General features: G+C 41.5%; 2 protein-coding genes across 5 annotated transcripts in view; one reads left to right on the forward strand and one right to left on the reverse strand.

The window, feature by feature from the left end:
• The window catches only part of LOC134876682 (kelch-like protein 29), a 191,683-nt gene extending 185,503 nt beyond the window's left edge, over positions 1 to 6,180 (forward strand). For both annotated transcript variants that reach the window (XM_063901738.1, XM_063901737.1), the window contains exons 14-15: positions 2,179 to 2,323; positions 4,845 to 6,180. In XM_063901738.1, the coding sequence (XP_063757808.1) occupies positions 2,179 to 2,323; positions 4,845 to 5,028 (329 nt within the window). In that variant the 3' untranslated portion in view covers positions 5,029 to 6,180. The remainder of the gene's footprint in view (positions 1 to 2,178; positions 2,324 to 4,844) is intronic.
• A 136-nt stretch (positions 6,181 to 6,316) lies between these two features.
• atad2b (ATPase family AAA domain containing 2B) overlaps positions 6,317 to 21,944 on the reverse strand; it is a 72,204-nt gene continuing 56,576 nt past the window's right edge. For all 3 annotated transcript variants that reach the window (XM_063901736.1, XM_063901735.1, XM_063901734.1), the window contains 2 exons: positions 14,899 to 15,027; positions 6,317 to 9,791 (listed from right to left, as the gene is read on the reverse strand). In XM_063901736.1, the coding sequence (XP_063757806.1) occupies positions 9,750 to 9,791; positions 14,899 to 15,027 (171 nt within the window). In that variant the 3' untranslated portion in view covers positions 6,317 to 9,749. The remainder of the gene's footprint in view (positions 9,792 to 14,898; positions 15,028 to 21,944) is intronic.

The raw sequence follows: 21,944 nt of genomic DNA on the forward strand, positions 1-21,944 counted from the left end.
AAATATAATCATCCCTTAAATCAGACTTTAGTTCCACCTGGAGTAAATTCACAAGCTACCCTGCAGTATGCAAGGTCATTAAAACTAGCTGCCCCTTTACCAGCTCTGATAACACTTTAATGCTTCAGTAACTATAATCAAAACAATAACATATATTTTTCTGAGATGCACAATGAGTCCTTTTACATTTGGTACTTTAAGTACATTTTGATGCAAATACATTTGTACTTCTAGCTGAGTTGCATTTTGAATGCAGGACGTGTGTCTGTAACAGAGTATTCCTACACTCTGGTACTTTTACTTTTACTCTAGTAACAGATATGAGTAATTTTCCCACCTCTGATATTGGCAGTCATAATGTATTAAAAATGTTATCAACTAGTGGAAAGTATACATAAGCCCTGCAGTATGATGCATTATAATGTTTGACTGTAGTTCATCAGAAAGCATCTTTCTATGAATATGTACGAGAAAGGTCAGAGGAAACCTTAGAGTTTAAAATAATTGGTGTTTACCAAGTATCTATCACCATCCATCCATCCATCCATCCATCCATCCATCCATCCACCCATCCACCCATCCCTCTGTTTGTGTTGTGCCGTTTTTGGTTGAATGTGAAATGTCAATCAAATGCGCATTTCTAAACTCCATTGTAAATGATGAATGGGTGATGGGTTTTTTAAATATTTTTTTATTAACATTCGAACCGTGTGTTAATGATCTTTTCATTTGATCCTGAATGGTGAAGCACTTTGTGGTCTGTTTCAAATTGAGCTTTGTAAATGAATCATCGATCCTCTGTATGACATTTAAATGAATAATTGAGATATTACTGCGGTTATGCTTTATAGGTACATGTGATGAATTTGTGCTATGGGCTCTATGAATAGCTGCATAATGACGGCCGTTTCAGGCACTGCTGGGGAATCTCGTTGATGCGACACCTTCTGTGAAATCCGTCGTCGTTCTTTGTATTGACAGCCCGGTCTAATGAGTGGTGAAGCTGTCCGAATTATCAATATACACCCGGATGCTTATGATTGTTTCTAAATCCATTTAGAGAGTAGTGAAGGAAAATAAGGAGTGTGTATGTCAAGCTTTATATTTATGCTTTAGTCCATGCGTCTGGCCCCTATTGCTTTTACATAACATTATGGGGTAGCCTAAAACATAATGCAGTGCAGCTCTTTCAGCATGTCAGCCTGAATGTAGCGCCTCTCGCCTCCAGAGATGACCTGCTAATTAAACATGGCGGCCTCCTTTCAGCGGGCTGGAAGGCGGAGACAAGGCGAGGCGTTCGGACAGCACCAGAGGAGCTTTGAGGGCCTCCGCCGCCCTTATTAAGGCGTCAGTCGTTCCTCCTCCCGTTGCCCATCTCCAATGAGCGATGTCTGTCCATTGTGGCAGAAAACAGTGAGGACGACGGCTCACGGCCAAGTGTCTGTGCATTATTCATGCTGCTTGTAAATTGGCCAGATGCAGTCTGCTCAAGAGAAATTGCTCCGACTTTGAAATACACTTCCTCTTCCCACACAGCAGGGCCGCTGCTCTCAAGCTGCAGGTTTTCAGCAGCATTGTTCCGCACAAACCAGTTTCATTTTGTTTCCTATCATCTATAATTCTTCTGTGGTGCTGCTTCAATGCCTCTGTTTTCCTCCTGCGCTGTATCCTGTCTCAGATTGAATTATACAGTATGCACAGTATGCACTATCCCACCTGTTCACTCATGTATCGCCAATAATGTGCACTATGTTTTTCTCCATTTTTTCCTTTGGTAAATGTATGGATCTGCCAGAGGGGGTAATGCAATTGTGAATTATTGGGACTTAGGTAACTCTTTTATATTGCTGCCAAGCCCAAACATGTTTGGAGCGGAACCCAATAAAGCCACAGTGATTTATGAACTCTGCTTTTTCACAGGTCGGCCATTCATTGCCTATTTCTTTTTCTTACCAAAGTAATCTTGGGAATGGCACATCTGTAAAGTGATAAGGAGAATGTTGATGATGATTTTTGCATGCGGCCCGAGGAGAGGAAAACAAATTGATGCCATTATACTGAATGGAAATTGCCGCTGCTTGTGAGAATGAATTTCAAACAATAGCTCTGTTTTTTTAAATCTCTATTCCTCTTCTCCCCCCCTTGTCTCGCTCTCTCCTCATCCTCTCGTATCTTTAGATAACAAATACGCCCCTGCAGTGAGTCTAAACGGTTTTATATTCATCCTGGGAGGAGCCTACGCACGAGCCACCACAATCTATGATCCAGACAAAGGCAACATCAAGGCCGGTCCCAACATGAATCACTCCCGGCAGTTCTGCAGGTAAGAGATTATTAATGAAGCTGTGCTACATATAAGTTAAATCCCCAGCGTGGAATTGTAACCATTTTTTTCAAAAGCCCCCAAATATTTGTTGAAGCTTCAAAAACACACAGCCTCAAAAAGATGTAAAACTCAACTGTATGTGTAATCCCACAGTCTTTGTGAGGAGACGCAGGTTAACAGCTCCAGGAAGGAAGGAATTTAATTAAAAATGTACAAAACCAGTCGTGGGCTGACAGTTTTCAATGATTTGGTTTGGAAGTTAAACTTTTCCGTGGTAGAATCATGGCTTTCTGATTTTGTAAATTGCTTGATCAGTAAAGCCTTGGCAACAATTCACCGAAAATATCAGAGGCCCTGCTTGATTTAATCAACGTTCCTTCAAAGCAGTGAATCGCTCACTTTCATCCTGATTTAGAGTAAAGTTAAGACTTTGCATGTGTTCTTAAAACTGGAAACGGCTCCACACCTGTAACTTTTACACCACTTGTGGGCACATAATGACTTATAAAGGGAGATAAATGAAAATAAACGACAGTATCCCAGTCAGCTTGAGCCACTGAGGTGTGCAGTTTGCTGGATAATGAACCCACTCTTTTATGGGCCAAAGCCCTTCTTTTCCTCTTTCCCTGCAGAAGCAGAGAAAGAGAAGCATGCACGAAAAATTCATTCGGGAAGCAATTACAGGCGGTGATCTTATGTGCAGAATGTGTAACATAAATCACATTGTCAGAGTTATTGATAAGCTGCAGCAGCACACGCCAGGCAGCTGTTCTGCTACATTTAACTAAGTCTGACAGGAGAGAGGAGAAGATGCAAGGGAAGCAGGGAGCAACAACAAACACACAGAGACTCAGAAACGGCACTATCTGCAGCGCCTGCACTGGCACATAAGATGAAGTCTAGCTGGTCATCGTGCAGGAGAGCTGATATACTCCCTTCGCTGCGTCCGGCCCTCCACAGGCCTGCCCCTCCCCTCTGTTTATCAGGAAGAGCAGCTCCAGGCTTTGCCCCTGCGCTCTCTCCATTTTCGGATCAGCTGTGCTTCCTCTCTGAGTAGATTTAGGCTTTATGTAATAATCTGTTTCTCTCCCAGCAGTGTTGTGAATTTGTGCAATAGGACTGCATGCTGTTGGCTCTGTGTGTATTTGAGCGTGCACCTTATGTAAATGCAGATCGTTCCAAACCCCAATAGGAGCACAAAGCCCTAATCAGCTTACAGCCCAAGTTTTAATCCTCTCCGCACACAAACTCCTGTTTCTGTTTCTCGTATCAAATGAGCACATTTGTAGGAATATTTGCTTTTTCATTAGTTTTTTTTTTTCTTCTCTCGCCCTCAAGAGGGAATGTAACGTTTTTTCTCTCCTCTCTGCCTTACAAAGTAGCCTTGTTGGGCAAGTCGTGAGCAAGCGTAAGTGATGTCAAACAAAATCAAACGCAGCTCTACAATCAGCATGTTTGTGGATATGTTGTCTTCTATCTGGCTTTGTTTGTCTCATCACGATTGACAATGAGAGCAATATTCCTGCGTGCTGAGTCACAGATATCTCATATCCCCACCAAATTAGCTCACACTTGCGTTCACCTACTTATCTCCCTGACACTGATTATCTCTCGCTATTAATTGTTCCTAACAGTGAGGGCTTTTAATAGGAAGCCGCAGCAGCAGTAGGAAATGTTGGGTTTGCAGAAGCAGGGATACAGTTTGCATGCGGCTGTAAGAGAGGGAACAGTTAAAGCAGTATAGGCAGTATGTTGTATAGCAACCTTTCCTGAAGGATATTCCATCGTTGAACCAGGCTGTAATTGGCCAAATTCTCCTCTAAAGTTGATCAAGTTTGAACAAGGTCCTCTGACACCACTTGAATTCAAATATGCTTGAAGATATTATGAGTACTAAAAATTGAGAGATGCAGATTTAGTACTTTATTACTTCAATACTAAAATACTGACCATGAAAGGTTTCAAAAACATTTCATCTACAATCTATTGCTGTGAATTATTACCAATCTTGAAAGAAGAGTCCCAACATTGAGTAGTATGTGTTTTAAACACAAGAAACTGAGTGAAAACCTGTCGAGTTTGTGTTATAATTGATAACAAATTCCACCTAGCATACCCTCTGGTCCTCACCTATTAACTTGTATCGTGCTCAGTTTGTTTATTCAAGCACATTTAAAAAGTAAAAAACTTCACGCCAGATTTTTGGGCCACAGCAAGTAACTTCTAAAATTCCCACCGGTTGCCAGGCAACTGGTAAGATTTAAGACGTACTGTTTGAGACATAAACCCAACATTGAATGAAAACATTTTAACAAATTAAGCATGATAAAATGTATTTATTATTGAGCTTTAGCGGTAATAGGTAATTGTGTTACCATTTGACAGAAGCAGGTTAAAGTGGTTGTGCTAAGCTAACTAGCTAATGGATATGACTTCATATTTAAAGGACCCTAACACCTTAAATCAGATATGCTCACTACCCCAAATGTCTTACCAATGTGTGTTTCTTCCTGTGCAGTGCGGTGATCCTGGACGGCAAGATCTACGCCACAGGAGGCATCGTGAGCAGCGAGGGTCCAGCTCTCGGCAACATGGAGACCTTCGACCCTTGCACCAACACGTGGACGCTGCTGCAGTCACTGCCCTGCCCGCTCTTCAGACACGGCTGCGTGGTCATCAAGAAGTACATTCAGAGTGGCTGAGGGCGGCTGGGACCCCAACACACTGGGTCCACGGCAAACACCAGCTGAGCTCCGGCAGAGGGACAGCATGCGGCGGCAGCTTAGGGCCGGGGTCGGTCTGTTGACGACCTCTGGACTTGACGCCAGCATCCATCCACTCTGTTTCCTGCCCCACCACCCAAAAAAAGCCCTGTGCAGAATGTACTCATGTTCAGCTACTCAGCCATGTCAGGCGACGATGCCTAACCTCCAGTACTGTATGTGTCATGGTAGTAGTTCATCCTCTCATCCAACAGGCACAGGGACCCTCTTAGTAAACTACAAAATACCAGGTTTTTTATTTCTGTCTTTTCCAGATCTCCATGAACTCACCATGTCTTTGTTTCTTTACTTGGAGTCATTGCAGGTCCAGATTTATGTTCCTTTTGAGTATTCTGTTTGACAGTACGTTTTACAGTCAATAGAGCAAGACTTCTTTTGGGGTGCACAAATGTTTTTCAGTAGGGACATCTGAAGGACAGAAGGAAAAGTAAAGGAATCCAACGCCTGCTTTCCTCTGTTTAGGGAAGCGGAATTCCTACTGCGTGTGGATTTATTAGGTAATTTTGGAAACAGATTTTGAACTCTCTGTGTAACTCTGGGGAAACATAGGAAAAACCATAAAATCTGGGTCAGGTACGGTTTACAAGAGAAAAACTTTATTTTATCTGCATTCTTGTGAAATTCCAGCTCGATTGAGAAAACATCTGGAAAGTGAATGGCCTGTTTGCCCCCTTGATTCACACTCTCTCTGGGATGAAGACAGAAAGACATTGAGAGGGAATTCCCCCTTCCGCTGACCTCTGATCAGATGATGATCTAGAAAAAAAGCACAATATCACCTGTGACTGTTATCAGTTATCTTTTCCATGTTTAATGTCTTCAGTTTCCCCCTGCCACCTTCTTTTTGTTTTATACGTGTTCCATTGCGACCCTTGAGCTTTTGGGGTTGGTATTCTGTAAATACAGGAAGGAAAAATGTATATTTTAAAACCTGAAGGCAATTCTGTATAAATGTTTTTAGAAAAAAAAAATTAGGTTGAATTCAAAATGGTATGTCTGTAAATCTGTACCCAAAAAGGAGAAATTAACAATTGTTATTATTGAAATCTAATACATATACCAGAACATGAACACTTTGTTGAGTCTTTTTTGTATACTTTATTAATGACTGAAGGGCAAGAAAAGTGCTCTACACAGCTTATTCATCTAATTGTGGGTAATGTTTACGAACAGGACAGTGTTTCCCAAACAGTAAGAAAAGTCAACATTTGAAATAATCAGCTTGCACCTTTTTATTCAAGTATATCACAGCAGTTTATTTGAGAAATACAGTAAATGTTTCATTTCAAATAATAATTTACACTAAAGTAACAATTTCGATCAGGCGTGTTAAATACACAGAACAGAATAGACAAAGCTATGGAAAGTCTCGACTAAAAGTATCTGTGAAACAATAGGGAAGAACAAAGTAATTCAGGATAGAACAAACCCTTCCTTCTGCATACTGGACTAAGTAGTCTCAACTACCAGACAAAAATTGGTTGTTAGTCCAAACTGGCTACAATTTTTATTAAGAAAGGAAGATCACAATGTATGACATTTAACTACCCATATTTTATTTCCATATGTGTTTCTAAATTCCTTAAAAAATAACTCTTTTGGCAGAAAGTGGAGACAAAGTGAACAACATTTAATGAACTCTGGTCCTGTTTCTCTTCCAGGGATCCACTAAACAGAAGCAATTTTTTTAAATATCCGTCCTCATGTTAGTCTCTTCCCGCATGCCAAACAGTTCGTAACCACTTTAACGAAGAAAACACCAGAATAATGAAATAAATAGAAACGTTGCAAAGGGCATGTTGACGCGTATTGAACCTGAGTGACCTGTAAACCCTTTATTCCCCCGCACACGCCAAATAAAAACCTGCTACAAAAACGCTATGCAATTCAACAAAAAATGTTAAAACAGACGTGCGACGCTTTCCCGATTCATTACATTTCAAAACGTACAAAAAGACAATTGACTGAATTAGGTGTAAAATGTGTTTAATAATAAATAATCGGAATTATGAGATGAAAATCTGCAAAAAAAAAGCTCAATGTAATATAAAGGCGATGGATGTGTGAGGAGGCAAAAAGATGTAGCTTCTAACAAAGTATGGGTGTGATTTTTATGAAAGGACAGAAGATCTATGACATCTCTTCAGAGTCTAGGAACAGTAAAAATTTGACAAAAGCAAACAATACACAGCCCACGAAATATGTAAAAAAAATGTATGCAATCATCATCTGGCTCAGATGCAAACATCGTGAACAATCGGAGAGATATGAGGAACTCTTGGATTACTGCAGCGGCCGTGCTTTCACTGATCTGGTACCTTTGATGATACTGGAGATGTTGCAATAGTATTTCGGGGGTGGGGGGGGGGGGAAAACACTGTTTTTGTACCCAGTAAACGGTTGTCGCATTAAAATAAATTAAGCTGAGGTAGCGTTGGTTTTTCTCTCTGCAGTAGTCCAAGTGCTAACCTGTCAATGCCAGTTTGCATATCCTTTTTTTGTCACCTAGAGTCTGAGAGAAGGCAGAGGTGAGCTTGAGGTGAGTTTGAGGATTGGACCAGAGTGAAAGAAGTCTGCACCTGCTCAGAATATGGCATCTCCAAAAGCCATGACAATGCCATGAGAACATTATAAAGCTTCAGTTCGTTTCTTCACAAACTGCAGTCCAACATGTTGGCCACAGATGAGAATCCAGCTTCTCTTGTCTGGTGTCGAGAAAAACAGAAAAAATATTTCCGTAAATTCGGTACACCCATTTGAAAGGAGGGAAAAAAATAAACCATGTTGTGCTTAATACAACTTAGTGACGGGCACTGCCTAGAGTGGCCTTGTTCATTATGGATTGCAAAACGTCAAGCGAAGCATTTTATAAAAAAACTAAAACAAACGTAGAAAAAGTATTATCAAATATACAACATAACACACAGGTTGTTATGACCATGTAAAAGAACATTTTCATAGTTAATACAAATCATATGAACAGGTTATGTGAGCACCTTCTTTTTTAAGTGAGTGGGGTAAAACTTGGCACGGTAAACCGTTTGACTCGCATCAACATTTTTGCATATGGAAAACTGAAGAAAAGCTGGTGGTGTCAACCTTTTCTCACACCTGCTGTCCGCTCAGGTGGAGACTGGTCTGGGTTTTAAGAGGGCATGAATACATTTAAATATCGAATCAACATTTCAAGTGCTTGAGATGCATCTGGCCGGACTCATCCACGAAGGTAAGTGTTATCTAAAACTCAATTTGTAATCAGAGGTTTTAAAACGTGTTTTTTCAGTTGGAGATGTAACCTAGATTTGATTTTAAACAACCTAATGGTATTTAAATATATATTTTTTTGCTTCAAGGTCACTCTGACCTTAGTGGTTAGGATTTTACCCCAAATTGGAGCCTGTTCATTGTCACAAGTAAATAAAAAATCCTGCTAAATATATCAGAGTTTGAATATAAGGGGTTTTACATAAGGCACACGCTAGGCAGTGCAAACTCTAGACGCATTCCAATTTGTACTGCTTCCAGTCCCTCAGCCGGGAGTGTCGGTAGGAAAATCAACTGGCGGGCTCAGCCTGAGCGGGAGGGAAAACATTCAGACTGTGAATGCTAGTGAGCAGGAGGAAGAGGAGGGGTTGTTAAGCTACCACAAACTATTTAGGACATGACAATCTGCTGCAAGTGTGAACGCCAGAGGTGGTGTATACGAGAGGTCGTACAGCTGACCTTGTTCACCAGTCACTCTGAGACAGGAACTGTGAGGGGGCCAACAGCCCTCCACCGAGCCCGCTGTAATGAAGAGGACATAATCGGCTCTAGTCCCGCTGCGCCAACTTCATCCAGTTTTTGTTCTAGCTGAAACTATTGTTCTGGGGTGAGTATCCTTGACGGTGGCTCAGGTATTGAATTAATCAAGTAGCTAAAATGACGGAAAAAGATGAGCCGCGTAATAGCACAGTAACTACTGGCCTATGACGAAGCATTTCACTCGGGGTTGCGGGGGGGGGGGGGGAGGAAAGATGGGCTCAGCAATGTGGTTCAGTGAATCAGAACATTATCTGTCCTCATCTCCGAGCGGGCCTCTGCATTCACACTCTCTGCTGGTGAGGATCTGGGTGAGTGTGTGTGTGCATTTCCAGCTGTGTGTTTGTTGAAATACATGTTACAGTCTGGGTGTGTGTGTTGCACGGCCTGCTGCAGGAGCGAAGCAGCCCCCAGGTTTATGACACCACCCGATCTGTTGGTTTTTGCTCGTCATCAAAGTTAATAAGGAATCCCAAAGAGCAGCGTGGATGAAAGTTAGGATAGCACCCGAGTAGCACCAGGGTCGCCCGTCAGCGTTGGATGTGTGTGTGTGTGTGTGTGTGTGAGACTGACACACCTCCAGGAGTTTGGTTATGTATAAGGGGTCTGGATCTGGCCAGGTTCCTGAGACGATAGCACCATCGAATGTCCTAAACATCGTCCTCGAGTTTCTCCTCCCAGCAAGAAGAGGGCGCTGGATTTCTTTGTTTGTGTGTGTGTGTGTGTCTGTGTGTGTGTGTGTGTGTGTTGTGTTGTGTTGGGTTGAGGGCTGAAGTTCCTCTCTCTCTCACTCAGTTAGTGTCTTTGTGGTCCCAGGCTGATATGGTATCCTCTCCATCTCACAGGAATGTATCAAAATGCTGGATTTTCTGCTCCATCTCCTGCAACACACACACACACACACACACACACACACACACACACACACACACACACACACACACACACACACACACACACACACACACACACACACACACACACACACACACACACACACACACACACACACACACACACACACACACACACACACACACACACACACACACACACACACACACACACACACACACACACACACACACACATATTGCTTAGTCTCAACCAACGCTGCAAACTCAGATGTGTGTATAAAGCATCTGTGCGCCGGGGTTTCAATATTACTTGGATATTTCCCACAGCAAACAACAGCTTTCACCGTGATAAATGATGTAAAATGAAGCAAAGCTGTGCTGGAATGAGACAGGCGATTTTTCTCAGCGTGAAAACAGCAGAGTTTGACACTGACTAAATCTGAGCCGAGCCAGAGGAAGAGAGATGGATGTTAGCCGGCAATAGACCGTGATTAATGCCTTGAAGATGTTGCACTGTGTGTGTTCCCTCATCTGTATGGCTGAGTCAGTGCAACAGACGCCGCGACAAGACACCAATTCCAACATCTACAACAGAAGTTAAAAACTTTACAGTAAAAAGATTTTTCTCCTCTAAAGAGACTTAAACTTTTCCTTATTGGATGAAAACTTTAGAACCTAACGCCATGACGGCAACAGAAATACTCAAATAACAAGAGCTGTAAAGTCTTGCATTCAAATTACTAGAAACTGTTTGCAATGACAACCATAATATTCCGCCGAGAAATAAAATAGGGCATCTTTTTAAAAGGGGTGTAGACATGAAGATCAATAATCCTGAAATGATGAGTCAATTCATTTATTATCTGATCTTGATAATTGAATAAATAATTGTTTTGATAGCTTGACTGCTGCCTGACTCACTGCTGCTGTTTTCCTCCGAGTCTGAGAAAGGAACACGCGTTGTCGGGGATAATAAAGCTCTGTGTTTTGTTATGATGCCCGCATTCAGGAAGCTGCACTCCGATTGCATGGATACGGAGGCGACTTGTTTCTAGCGGAGTTTGCATGTCACTTTGTATGGCTCGTCCTTTACCCGCTCAGAAGGATCCCACACAATGGATTTCCTGTCCGACAAAATTAACTAAAAGACCAGGCACAGCTCCGGAGTGGGTTTCCGGCTAACGGGTTATAGCGTATGCGGCACACAGATGGAGCTCTTTATTATTATTTTTTTCCCCGACTAATGAAATAGTCGACACATTTTTGGCTAACGATTAGTCGACTAATGGGGGGCAGCCCTAGCCACAGCCTCCCTAAAATGGTCTTGGGGGACCTTAAGTTTTGGACTTTAAGTTGGACAAGAACAAGAAAAACAAATTGTGAGATCACTATTTTCATTATTAGTTTATAATTGAAGAAAAAAACCAATATTTCCAGTATTTTCCTCAGTACTTAAATGTTTGATTAAAGAGATGTCCAAAAGGGTATTCATTATAAATTCCTAACAAAGATCAGCTTAGAAATGCTCTTGAAAGTCAAATGGCATTGAATTCAAAACTAATTTCTTCAGATGAACGTCAAATATCCTCCTCTCACGCTTACACTAAAGGTTCAAGTGGTGCTCAGGGAGGAACTGTTAGCTGAAGAGTGCATTGTGGCCAGCTGTTTATTCGTTAATTGAGATACAATGAAAACTATAGCCGATGTGTTCTGAATGGATTTAAAAAGGTCACAGGACAGTTTCTACTCCGCATATCATTTTAATTACCCTGCCAACGCCAGTTATATCATCAATAAAGCTCTTTATCATCATACCCCCCCCACAACTATCAGCACCAGGTCACACAAGCTGTAAAACCCAATGACAGAATGAAATCTGACGAAATGAAAAGTCCCTACTTTTCCAGAATACCCTGAAAGTTTTTGCTCATCAGGCACAGCGCGTATTTAGACACATCTATGCCACCCGTCTGTTGTTGTGTCACACTGTACGCCCACACACTGCCGCGCAAATAAGCTCTTTTCCTCCCTGCACCTGTGTGATCTCGAGTTTATCTGCCAGGAGGCCTATCACCTTGTCATCCCGAAAAACCCAATAACAACAACAACAACAAGTCTCTGCAGCACCTCTGTCTCACTTCCCTACTCTGTCTCACTGATGAAGTTCTGCATGTAGCGCTCTCTAGGACAAGTGCAAGTTGACCAGCACACCTTGCTTTAATCCCTGTGTGGCAGAATTGTAGATTTAGGAATTTAATTTCCCGATGGCGCCATCAATACAACGCATTAAAAGAAGATCCAGCATCACTGCTGTCAAGATGTCTTCAATTTGTGACAAAGGTGTGATAAATGACTTTGGTGTACCTGCCTCTTTTTGAACCAGTCTCATCTACTTCCACCTCAGTTACTGATTTCCTTTATTTCCCAGATCAAATTTCCTACAGCCCCTAGGAGAGGGTAAGGGTTCCCTGTGGTGTGTGCGTGCAGGTAAGGAGAGCGAAAACAACAACAGCATACATTTTTATCCTCTCAAAAGAGAGAGTCGAGAGAAAAAGCTCGTGTTTTGTGCCAGGATGAGTGTGTTTTTTTTCTCACGATACTGACAACACTTTCACACAATGATGAAAGATTGGGCTGCATTACTTTCTGTTCTAGAGAGCCTTCTGTCGTAGAGACACAGAATTTTCTGCCTTGACAACAACATTAGTACACAATGTCTCAGAGAAGGTCTCAAAAGATCGCCTTGACTAACATCAAGGCCAGATGTTTGTCATGACTATTAAAGAGTTCACATGCTTCAGAAAGTTGTGTCATATACATTTTACTGCTGACAAAAGAACAAGGACCACAAATTCAACGTTTTAGAAGCCATTTGCAAATCAACACCTCCACCATTGCTTTCAATCAACCAAAACTAAAAAGATGACCGGCAGGCCTGCGTGTTTAGGAATTAACAAATAAGCAGGGAAATAACCAACCCTTGTGATGATCCACTAACTTGGCCAGAGGCGTGTACAGCTCCGGAATCACACGGATGTGGGTTAAAGGTCTTTGGCTCATACAAAGTCTTAAATTGCTGTCTGAGAAACAGGGTAGTTGAAATACTAGTTCTAGGGGCGATATGAACGCCAATTTGTGGATAGGAACACAGTTGGCGTGATATTGTGTACAGGGCAGAGAGGGTCCCTCTGGCTTTAACTGGAAGCAGGGTGTAGTCCGCTCCATCTGCTGAAAGGTCAGCTCTTCTGGAAGACGGAGACAAGCCGTACCCAGGGGAGGGCGGGGGGCAGAGTAAAGGAGACAAATGTATGGACATGCTCCATTTCACTCGTCTCTACAAAGTAGACACAAACACCATGCACATTAAGTGGGAATGGCTCCAGCCGCCATACTGAGTATCCAGCCGGTACCCCGGTCTGTATGAGCGCATGTTTATCATTCCCTGGTGAGGAACAAGGAGAGGACCTGCTGTGGAGGGGAGCTGTGTGCTGCAAACACTGGCAAACAAAACACGTGCCAAGCGGGCTGACATTTCTGCTCTGGAAACACCAATTTAGGCTGGCAGGATAAGATGAACCCAGCCCCCCCCCACCCCCTCCTCCAGCAGCCGGCCTGTCGACAGGCGGCACCACCTGGCTCACTGCTCTCGCCCCTATCCCCCCCTCCCTCCCTCTCCCTGACATCCTGACAGGCAGTCCTGGCTACCAGCACCAGGACACTGTCTGAACTGACATCCTACAGCAGCAGCAGATGACCAGATGGGATTCTGGGAGAAAATACAGAAGCTCTTGTTTAGACGGAACACTGCAAAAGGAGATTGGAAATAGAAAAAAAAGACCTTAAATTAAGGGTATTTCTCTTCATTCTTAGTTAAGACTGGACGAAGCACTTATGACAGTGTGCTACAGCTGACACTGGCTTTAAAATCTTTTAAAATGTCCTCAACTCTACAATATTTGTTTTTTTGTAGAAGTACTCATACATACTTATTTTTCTCAGAGTGGAGTTTTAGTATGATCTCTTTAAAAAGAATAGAATATACACGGTTCAAACCAAATCAATGAATAGTAGGGCGCTCCTGAAGTCAGACAGGCCTGCTTGTATAGTCAGAATACATTTTTGAAATTTTATTTAAAAGTGTAATTCTTCTCTGTCACTTCCAGACTCTACACCCTGGTTCAGCTTGTCTCAGTGAGTGAGGACGTCTATATCTAACCCCCTAAAACAGACAGTAAAACGGATCTTGGATATCATATGCCCACTTTACACTTTTCCATCATCCTGGAATGTTATTAGTTCATTAAATGTTAGCAGTTGTTAAAAACCTCACTGTAAAAGTCACAGCATGTGTCCTGGCATCGTGTTACTCCGACTCAGTTACTTTGCTTACCTAGAGACAAATCTGCAGCACGCACCAAAAAGGGAAGTAAGACCATTTTGCCTCAGTAACGGCTTGCATGATTACTAATGATAAATGAGCTCAATGATCTGTGGATCATCTACACTCAGGACATAAGGAGGGTCTGAAACAAGGGGTTGTGTAGCACGTATTTGGATAATTTTTCTGTCAGGAGTTGTGTGTGTTATTCAATTTAATTTTATTGTGGCAGCATTTATATCTACTATAAATGAAAGTTCAAATGTCAGATGCTTTATATTGAAAAAAGAAATTCCTTGTTAGACAGCAGCAATCGAATGGTGCAGAAGGGAGTCCTAATCTAAAGCTTTTATTTGAATGAGACTACTAAACGCCATCAATCCGGACACAAATCAGCTGTTAGTTTAGCGGTGTTGACGTTAAGTCATGCTGCAATCATAGTGTTTCATTAGCTATTCACTTCTGGTGATTTCTTTAAAGCTTCAACTTTTATAAAAGTGGTGTTAATGGGTTGACATTATCTTGCTGAACAAAACCAATACGTATTATTAATGGATGTTTGCCACAGATCTTATTTTCACTTATATTCCAGAAGCTAATGGAAAATTCCATTGCTTCGAGTGCAGGGAGCCCTCGCTATGCTTACTTCCGGGTTGGCGAACAAAACTCATAATTCTTTTGACCATCAGTTATTATGCTTATTATTTTAGTGATTAATCAAGTCATTGTTATTAAAGAATGTGTGTTTCTGACCTCGAGTAGCTGGGTCTTTTCGTACTCTCTGCGGTGCCGGTAGATGCACTGGCTGAGGAGGGAGTAGAGTCTCTCCAGCTGCTCCACACTGTAGCCTTCACTCTTCTTCACCACCGTATCCAGTAGAGCCTGAGAGGAGAGATACAAAAGCAGACATTACAAATAAAGTCTAGAAGAGAGTGTTTACCTAACATTATTTCTGATATCCTCAAAAATGTGTATGGAGAACAATACAGTGCTAAATAACCGGCCACACAAGCTTAGCGCCGATATTGGTGCATGGAGATTATGGAAGTCAGCTCTATTCAAAAGCAATTAAGTTCAGAGTGACAGCTAATTTGGGCTAATCATAATTAGAACCGAGTTTACATTTCACTGCTACTTTAATTAAAACATTGGGGACAGTCAAAGGCCCTTTTAATTGACCCGTTTCTCACATTGTACCCAGGCCGTACGTGTGTGTGTGTGTGTGTGTGTGTGTGTGTGTGTGTGTGTGTGTGTGTGTGTGTGTGTGTGTGTGTGTGTGTGTGTGTGTGTGTGTGTGTGTGTTTAAACGCAGGGCTCATCAGAATGCATGGACTAACCGGAAAGACACAATAATTAAAGTTAGCGTCACTGACACACAAGTCAAATAAGAGTAACCTCGGCGGGAAAAAAATGCTGCGTGTTCTAGAGAGAGAGAGACAGTGACCATAGAGTTAAACACACAAAACCGTGGCAATGTCAAGATTAATAAGACGTGGATGTTTGTTTAAGCCTCTCATCAGTGGACGTCTGAGAAGACGATATGACGTCTAATTACAGTGAGCAGAAGCAAAATTACAGAGGCAAAAAGGTTAGCATTGTATTAATCACTGCACTCCCATCAGACTAAGAGTTCTGTTTAAATGGCAGAACTGTCCTGGTGAAAGTAACAGACGAGAGCTTCACATCAACAAAAAATGTAGTATAAACTGAATCCAAAGATGCACTTAAGTTATAAAACACATTTGTCCTTCAGAGCAATGCTTCACTTTGTAAGGAGGTTTTACTTTTCAGAGAAAACCTTCTTCATTGAGTTACAGAGAATGGGAATTTCCAACATCTTAGAAAAGGCGGTTGCTAATGTCATCAGAACATTATCCTAAACAAAACGAATAACTATCATAAATGTATGTCGGCATCAGAGCCTATTTTCCGTAGTACTGCAACTCAAACTGTAATAGAAACTGAATCCCAAGACTCACTAAACTTATAACCTCAAATTTGACCTTTAGAGCAATATTTAATTTTGTAAGGATGTGACTTTTTTCAACAACAACACTTCTAATGGAGTTAGGGAAAAGGGAATTACAAACATGAGCTGCCCTTTAGCTGTTGAGCTGTTTCCCCAAAGCTGGAATAGTATACTTTCAAAAACATTTTCCTCAAAATGTGACAGCTGAAAACAAGATACATACAACCCCCACAATAACATGTACAATTGAGGGCTGTGGCTCAGGGGTTAGATGGTTGTCATAATTTAAACGTTATCTCCTGTGGTGTCTTATATAGGTTTGTGTGCATGTAAATGGTCTGCAAAGGCTAAAATTCCAATGTTCCCTGCAGAGGGAGTTTCTCTCCCACACACTCCCCCATCAGAAGAAGAAGAAGAAGGGACCCTTAATGGTCCCACAGAGGGGAAATTTACATTCTTCATTCGACCCATCCTAGTGTAGGAGCAGTGGGCTGCCATATGTACGGCGCCCAGGGAGCAGTGTAGGGAAGGGTGCTTTGCTCAGGTACACCTCGGTAGCACTTGGTCTTTTGGGGATTTGAATCGGTGACCTTCCAGTTAACAAGTCAAGTCCCTACGGACTTCGCCACAACTGCCCCCACGTCTCAATAAGACTCCTATGTTTGCTTCTGTGACCTAATGACATCAGTATGTAACACTTGTGCCTCTATTGGTACATATTGTACGTGATAGGCTAGGGGGCGAACATCTTCAACACATCTCTAACAGTTGACCAATTTCAACAGGAACAAAATACATATATATACCTGAAATGAGCATAGAAGGCCCCCCTTTAGAAAACATTATTAAGCAACACTGAGGGTGGGTTCTGGGAAGTCTCCAAGGACGATCGTTGAGCCCAACTGTGGCTACTGTTGCGTTACTCTTCTTCCATCACCTCCACAACAATGCTGACAGTGAAAGTAATGGGCGGCAGGGGAGATTATTAGTGCTTGTCAGAGGCCTGCACTGTTATGGATGTTTTTTTTGTTTGCATCAGAGTAACCCATTACAACCCTATAAATATTATTTATACAATGAGCCCAACATTAAGAGTGAGAAATTACACCTTTGACGCAGAGTAACTGTATAACTCTATGGGCCATAAACACACTCTTATTTATGATGCCATTACCTACATAAATGTTTTAACAATAGTAGATTAGCTTACTGTGAGCGGGATGGCTCAGGTGAAAGGCAAGAGACGGAAGTGTTCGCGGTTGGGCAAAACAATAGCGTTTATTTCTTAAGAAATGTGCACACAACAGACAGCTCCGCGGTACTTTCAGGACGGGCAAGGCCAGGACGGGCTGTGTCGTCTTCCCAGGACCCAGCCTACTGCAAGACAGACCAGAACCAGGATACCAACATGCTTTATATTAACTGCCTGATTACCTGATTCCGATCAGCTGTCTGGTCTCTGGCCGAGCCACTCCCCTCACCCCAGCAGCCGGCGCTCTAACCACACCCGGCTGCCACACTTACGTTTAAACAAAGTAAATAAGGAGAAAGAAGAAAACTTTTCAAAACTCTCTCGCAAGTTGTCAAACTTTCTTCAGTAGGTGCTTATCATACTGAACTCAAGAGCCCGGAAACACGACTTGTAATTGAGAAGATAATACCTTTTCAAATATTCACAGTTCCATAACTTAATCTGGCTGTGTAGGAGGATTCACAGGTAATATGCGTTTGACATGAAAAAAAACTCCGCCTGGCCCATCTAATAACTGTAGGTCCCTCGACAAATAAAGTGTGCATACAGAAGCTGAAAACGCCGAGAATCCCTCTAATATCTGAAGTGATAATGATCATCTCAGCTGCCTTCAAACAGCGCTGTCCGCTGCTCTATATCGAGCATTTTCTTATTAGATTCTTTTCGTGCTTTTCATATAGTAGATCTGGTTTTTTTTTCAGGGGGGTTATCAGGTTTCAAGCCAGCCATGTGAGCTCATAAAAAGAGGAGCAAATAGAGCACACAATGAGATGCCTATTTTAACAACACTTGCATAAAAGCTTTAATAAGCATCATTACAACCCATCTCACACATATGCAAAATCATGTTCCTGTAAGACACTTCTCCAACTTTCCTTTCAACAGCCACTTCATCTCTTTATATTTTTCATTTTGTAACCCATTTCTTGCTTTAAGTGCATTCCACGACTTTCTTTATAGCGAACCTTCATTTGTTTTAAGTGCATCGTCTCACCTTGTGCCTTCTTCACTGATTTATTCACATTGTGTCCTCTTCAACCCGCGCTTTAGCTCCTTCTTCTTCCAATGTGTTTATCTTTTCGTTCTTTCCTGGTTCATGTATTTCCTTCCTTTTGTCGTCTCTCTTTGTCCTCTCAATTTATTCTCTCCCTTACTGTTAGAGCGGCTGATTGCGGCGGTGTACTTCCCCCAGCCTCCGTCAGCTTGATCAGGATGGCTGTGACAGTGTGGGGTAAATGGTGAGAGTGTGTCTTACACGGCCTCCGTGATTGAGTGAGCTCACTGCACACAAAGGGGCAGTAATCCCATGCGTTAAAGACTGCTACTGACATGGACCATTTAACCTAACCCCTCTAAACTCCCTGTCCCATCTTCCCCCTCCCAACATCTCTTTCTTTAGCCACGTTTCTTCAGATGGCGCTAAGGGGAGCTTGAGATGGGAACAAAGCAAAATGATGGTATTTGGACCGGTACAAGTACCAATATTATGCCTGTGAAAAAGAGCATTTGATCTAAAGAGAGTTTAACTTCCAGGATTTATTATAACACAATGAGGAAATACTGGGTTTATGATCATGACTGATCATTTGTGCAGAATTCTAAATAGACAATTGCACTATTAAAATTGCATTAACCAAAATAAAAATGCAAAACACACACACACACTAAATTCTCATAATTAGTAAGAAATACAAATGGAACAATACGGACGGGATGTTTATGCCAGAGACTGGGCACCAACACACTTTCTTACACCGTGTTACTGCTCTGCTATTTAGACCCTGGCCTACAGACCAGATGAAATGCTAATTCTAGTCACACCATTACCCTTCCTACACAGGCGTGCCTATATTTCTCATATTTCTTGTGACCTCCAGGCCAGGTTAGGATTACATGCAGATAATAAAACCACTCCTGCTCTAACCTACTACATTTCTCAAACTATTTATGCCGCTGTTCTGTCCAGAATGTCAAGTTGGAACCCTGTGTCTCGATTCGTTATGGCAAGGCCAGGAAACTTCGGTATCACTCTACATGAGTTCTTTCTGTGTGACAGAATATAAACTAATATACTATATGTGGGGGGTAATAAATAACCAGCAGTGAGAAAAATGCAAGATTTTCCATTGGGGTCGAGGTGCTCACCCCAATGTCTTAAATTCTTCCAGAGATAAATTAGTAATGCAATTATCTAAACGCAATATTTAGTTGGTATTTTAGTTGTGTGTTCATAGCTTTCAAACAACAAAAAATGGTGGTAACTAATACAGTGTTCTCCCTCTTTGATCACTGAAGGATGTTTCACTAGCTGTGTGTGTGTGTGTGTGTGTGTGTGTGTGTGTGTGTGTGTGTGTGTGTGTGTGTGTGTGTGTGTGTGTGTGTGTGTGTGTGTGTGTGTGTGTGTGTGTGTGTGTGTGTGTGTGTGTGTGAGAAGAGCTTTCCTCAGTAGTGTGTTAGAGGAAAAGGCAGTGAGGGAAAAAAACAAGGATTTGAAGCCGTACAGTCACTGTCGCCAGGGACACTATTAAGCCTTCAATGTCTGCCTCTAAGAGAACAATTCACCCCCGTCTTCCGGTCTTAACTTTGATTTATTTTCTTCTTTAACACTAGTAAAAAAAAAAAAGAAAATTATAAATTATTCTGTTTTGCTTGTTACCATGAATATCACAAATGCGGGCAAGTGAGATGTGGCATTTGGATTTGCTGAGGAAGAAATCCAGTTGCAGTGGAAGATAATGTGGCTTACAGGACACTCGGTCACGCAGGTAATGCAATATAGATAGTGTCATGAGGGTCAGGGACGATCATGACAAATCATATTACCATGGTCTCAGCACATTCAAATGAAATGGTCATCCCTTTTGGATGGGCATGTAAAACCCTTGCTGGGGTTGACAAATCATCTAAAATGCTTGCCTTTAATAACATCAAACCCCTGGAATAATCCAAACATTTGATAGCTGTGCAGCCACTTTTTGTAAATTGGATGTGGGAAAGATTGATCATATTATGTGGTTGGTCATTTTAGCAAAATCTTTTTTAAATACAGTATTTTATAACATGTGCACTCCCCTGACATTAGGTGACTTATTCATGGACTTTGAATCTAATTTTCAGGTTCATATTTATATGTTGTACCTCTACTGAGACATGTTTAAATGATTTAATGTGGAAAAAGTGGTTTATTTTTCCTCACACTACCTGTACAGCGTGAGGCCAGCTAATCAATCAGAGCCCAGTCTGCTCTGGGTTTCAAAGTGAAATGGGAGAGAAACTCCCTCTGGAGGGAACTTTGGGATGTCAGCCTGACCATTTACATGCCAAAAAACGTATATAAAAACACACCACAAGGGAAGTAAAGCCCAAAAGCATCATAGGGTCACTTTAACACGTGGCCTAAACAAACTGATTTGTTTTGTTCAAATGTATGTAAATCAGTATATTTGTGCATTATGGAACGGGTCATTTTTTTCAGTAACAGCCCATCTGAGACCCATTCAGATCATGTACATGAAATATAGAAGTTAGGATATTAATAAATAACTAAGAAATAAAACTTCAGGGCAATGATCAATAAAAGAAGTTGTGTGAAATCGATGTAGCGCTTAGCGATTCATGGCCTGTTTCATGGCCAGGATATAAACTAAACCAAGACAAGGCCACGATGTAATGTATCCTGTTCAATAAATGACTTTACAAACACTTCCTGAATCTAGTTTCCTCTTAACTGTTGACAAAAGGGAAGAGCTTGATGCTTATTTGTCAAATGCACTGTACTGATCAGAACATTATGAGTGGTCATAATCAATAAAATAATAAGTAGCTAAATGACCAATGTCAAGATTGTTTAAAAAAAAATGTAAACATTGAATGTGTAGATACGACTAATACAAAAATACCACGTAGAAATGTATAATGGCATCATCCTCAAAACTGCAGTATTGGTCAGGCCATACGAGGGAGAGGGTAAGATCTATTTCAACTTGTTAAAACTGAAATACAGAGCAAGTCAGGTTTTTCCTATAGCCCAGTAGCACAATAAATATTTTCCCAGATCTGAGGGGCTATTAACCTTCTCTGAGAACGCATACATACTGTGCATACCTTGACTACCGGGGGGAAATATTATAACATATATACATATGAATGTTTTACGATTGGCAATGTGTATCATAATGTGGCAAATGGTATCCAAAGTCTACCTGGCAATATTTCTTCATACATTTCCAGTAAAGCAATGTCTTTCTGTTTTACCGTTATTGCAGAACATTGGACCTGTATCTATGTAAACCATACTACAACTAGTCTTTCTCATTACGGATGTACTTGTTTGACATTAATATATATTAATAATTCTTAAACCCCAACTTAGAATATGAGAGAATAACATGCATTGCTGTCGTATTGTGCCACACTTTCAAATCAGAGGACAATTATTCACTAATCGGACTGTTTGCCACACAGGGTCAATGTAAGAATAATGACAATTGTAAGAAAATTATGAGGCAACCTTTGCTTTTCCATTGACAAGTTTTAAGGCGAAAAAAGTTTTCAAGAATAATAAAGATTCTATTCAAT

This window comes from Eleginops maclovinus, chromosome 15 (genome assembly GCF_036324505.1).
Source record: "Eleginops maclovinus isolate JMC-PN-2008 ecotype Puerto Natales chromosome 15, JC_Emac_rtc_rv5, whole genome shotgun sequence".
In the NCBI taxonomy this organism is placed as follows: Eukaryota; Metazoa; Chordata; class Actinopteri; order Perciformes; family Eleginopidae; genus Eleginops; species Eleginops maclovinus.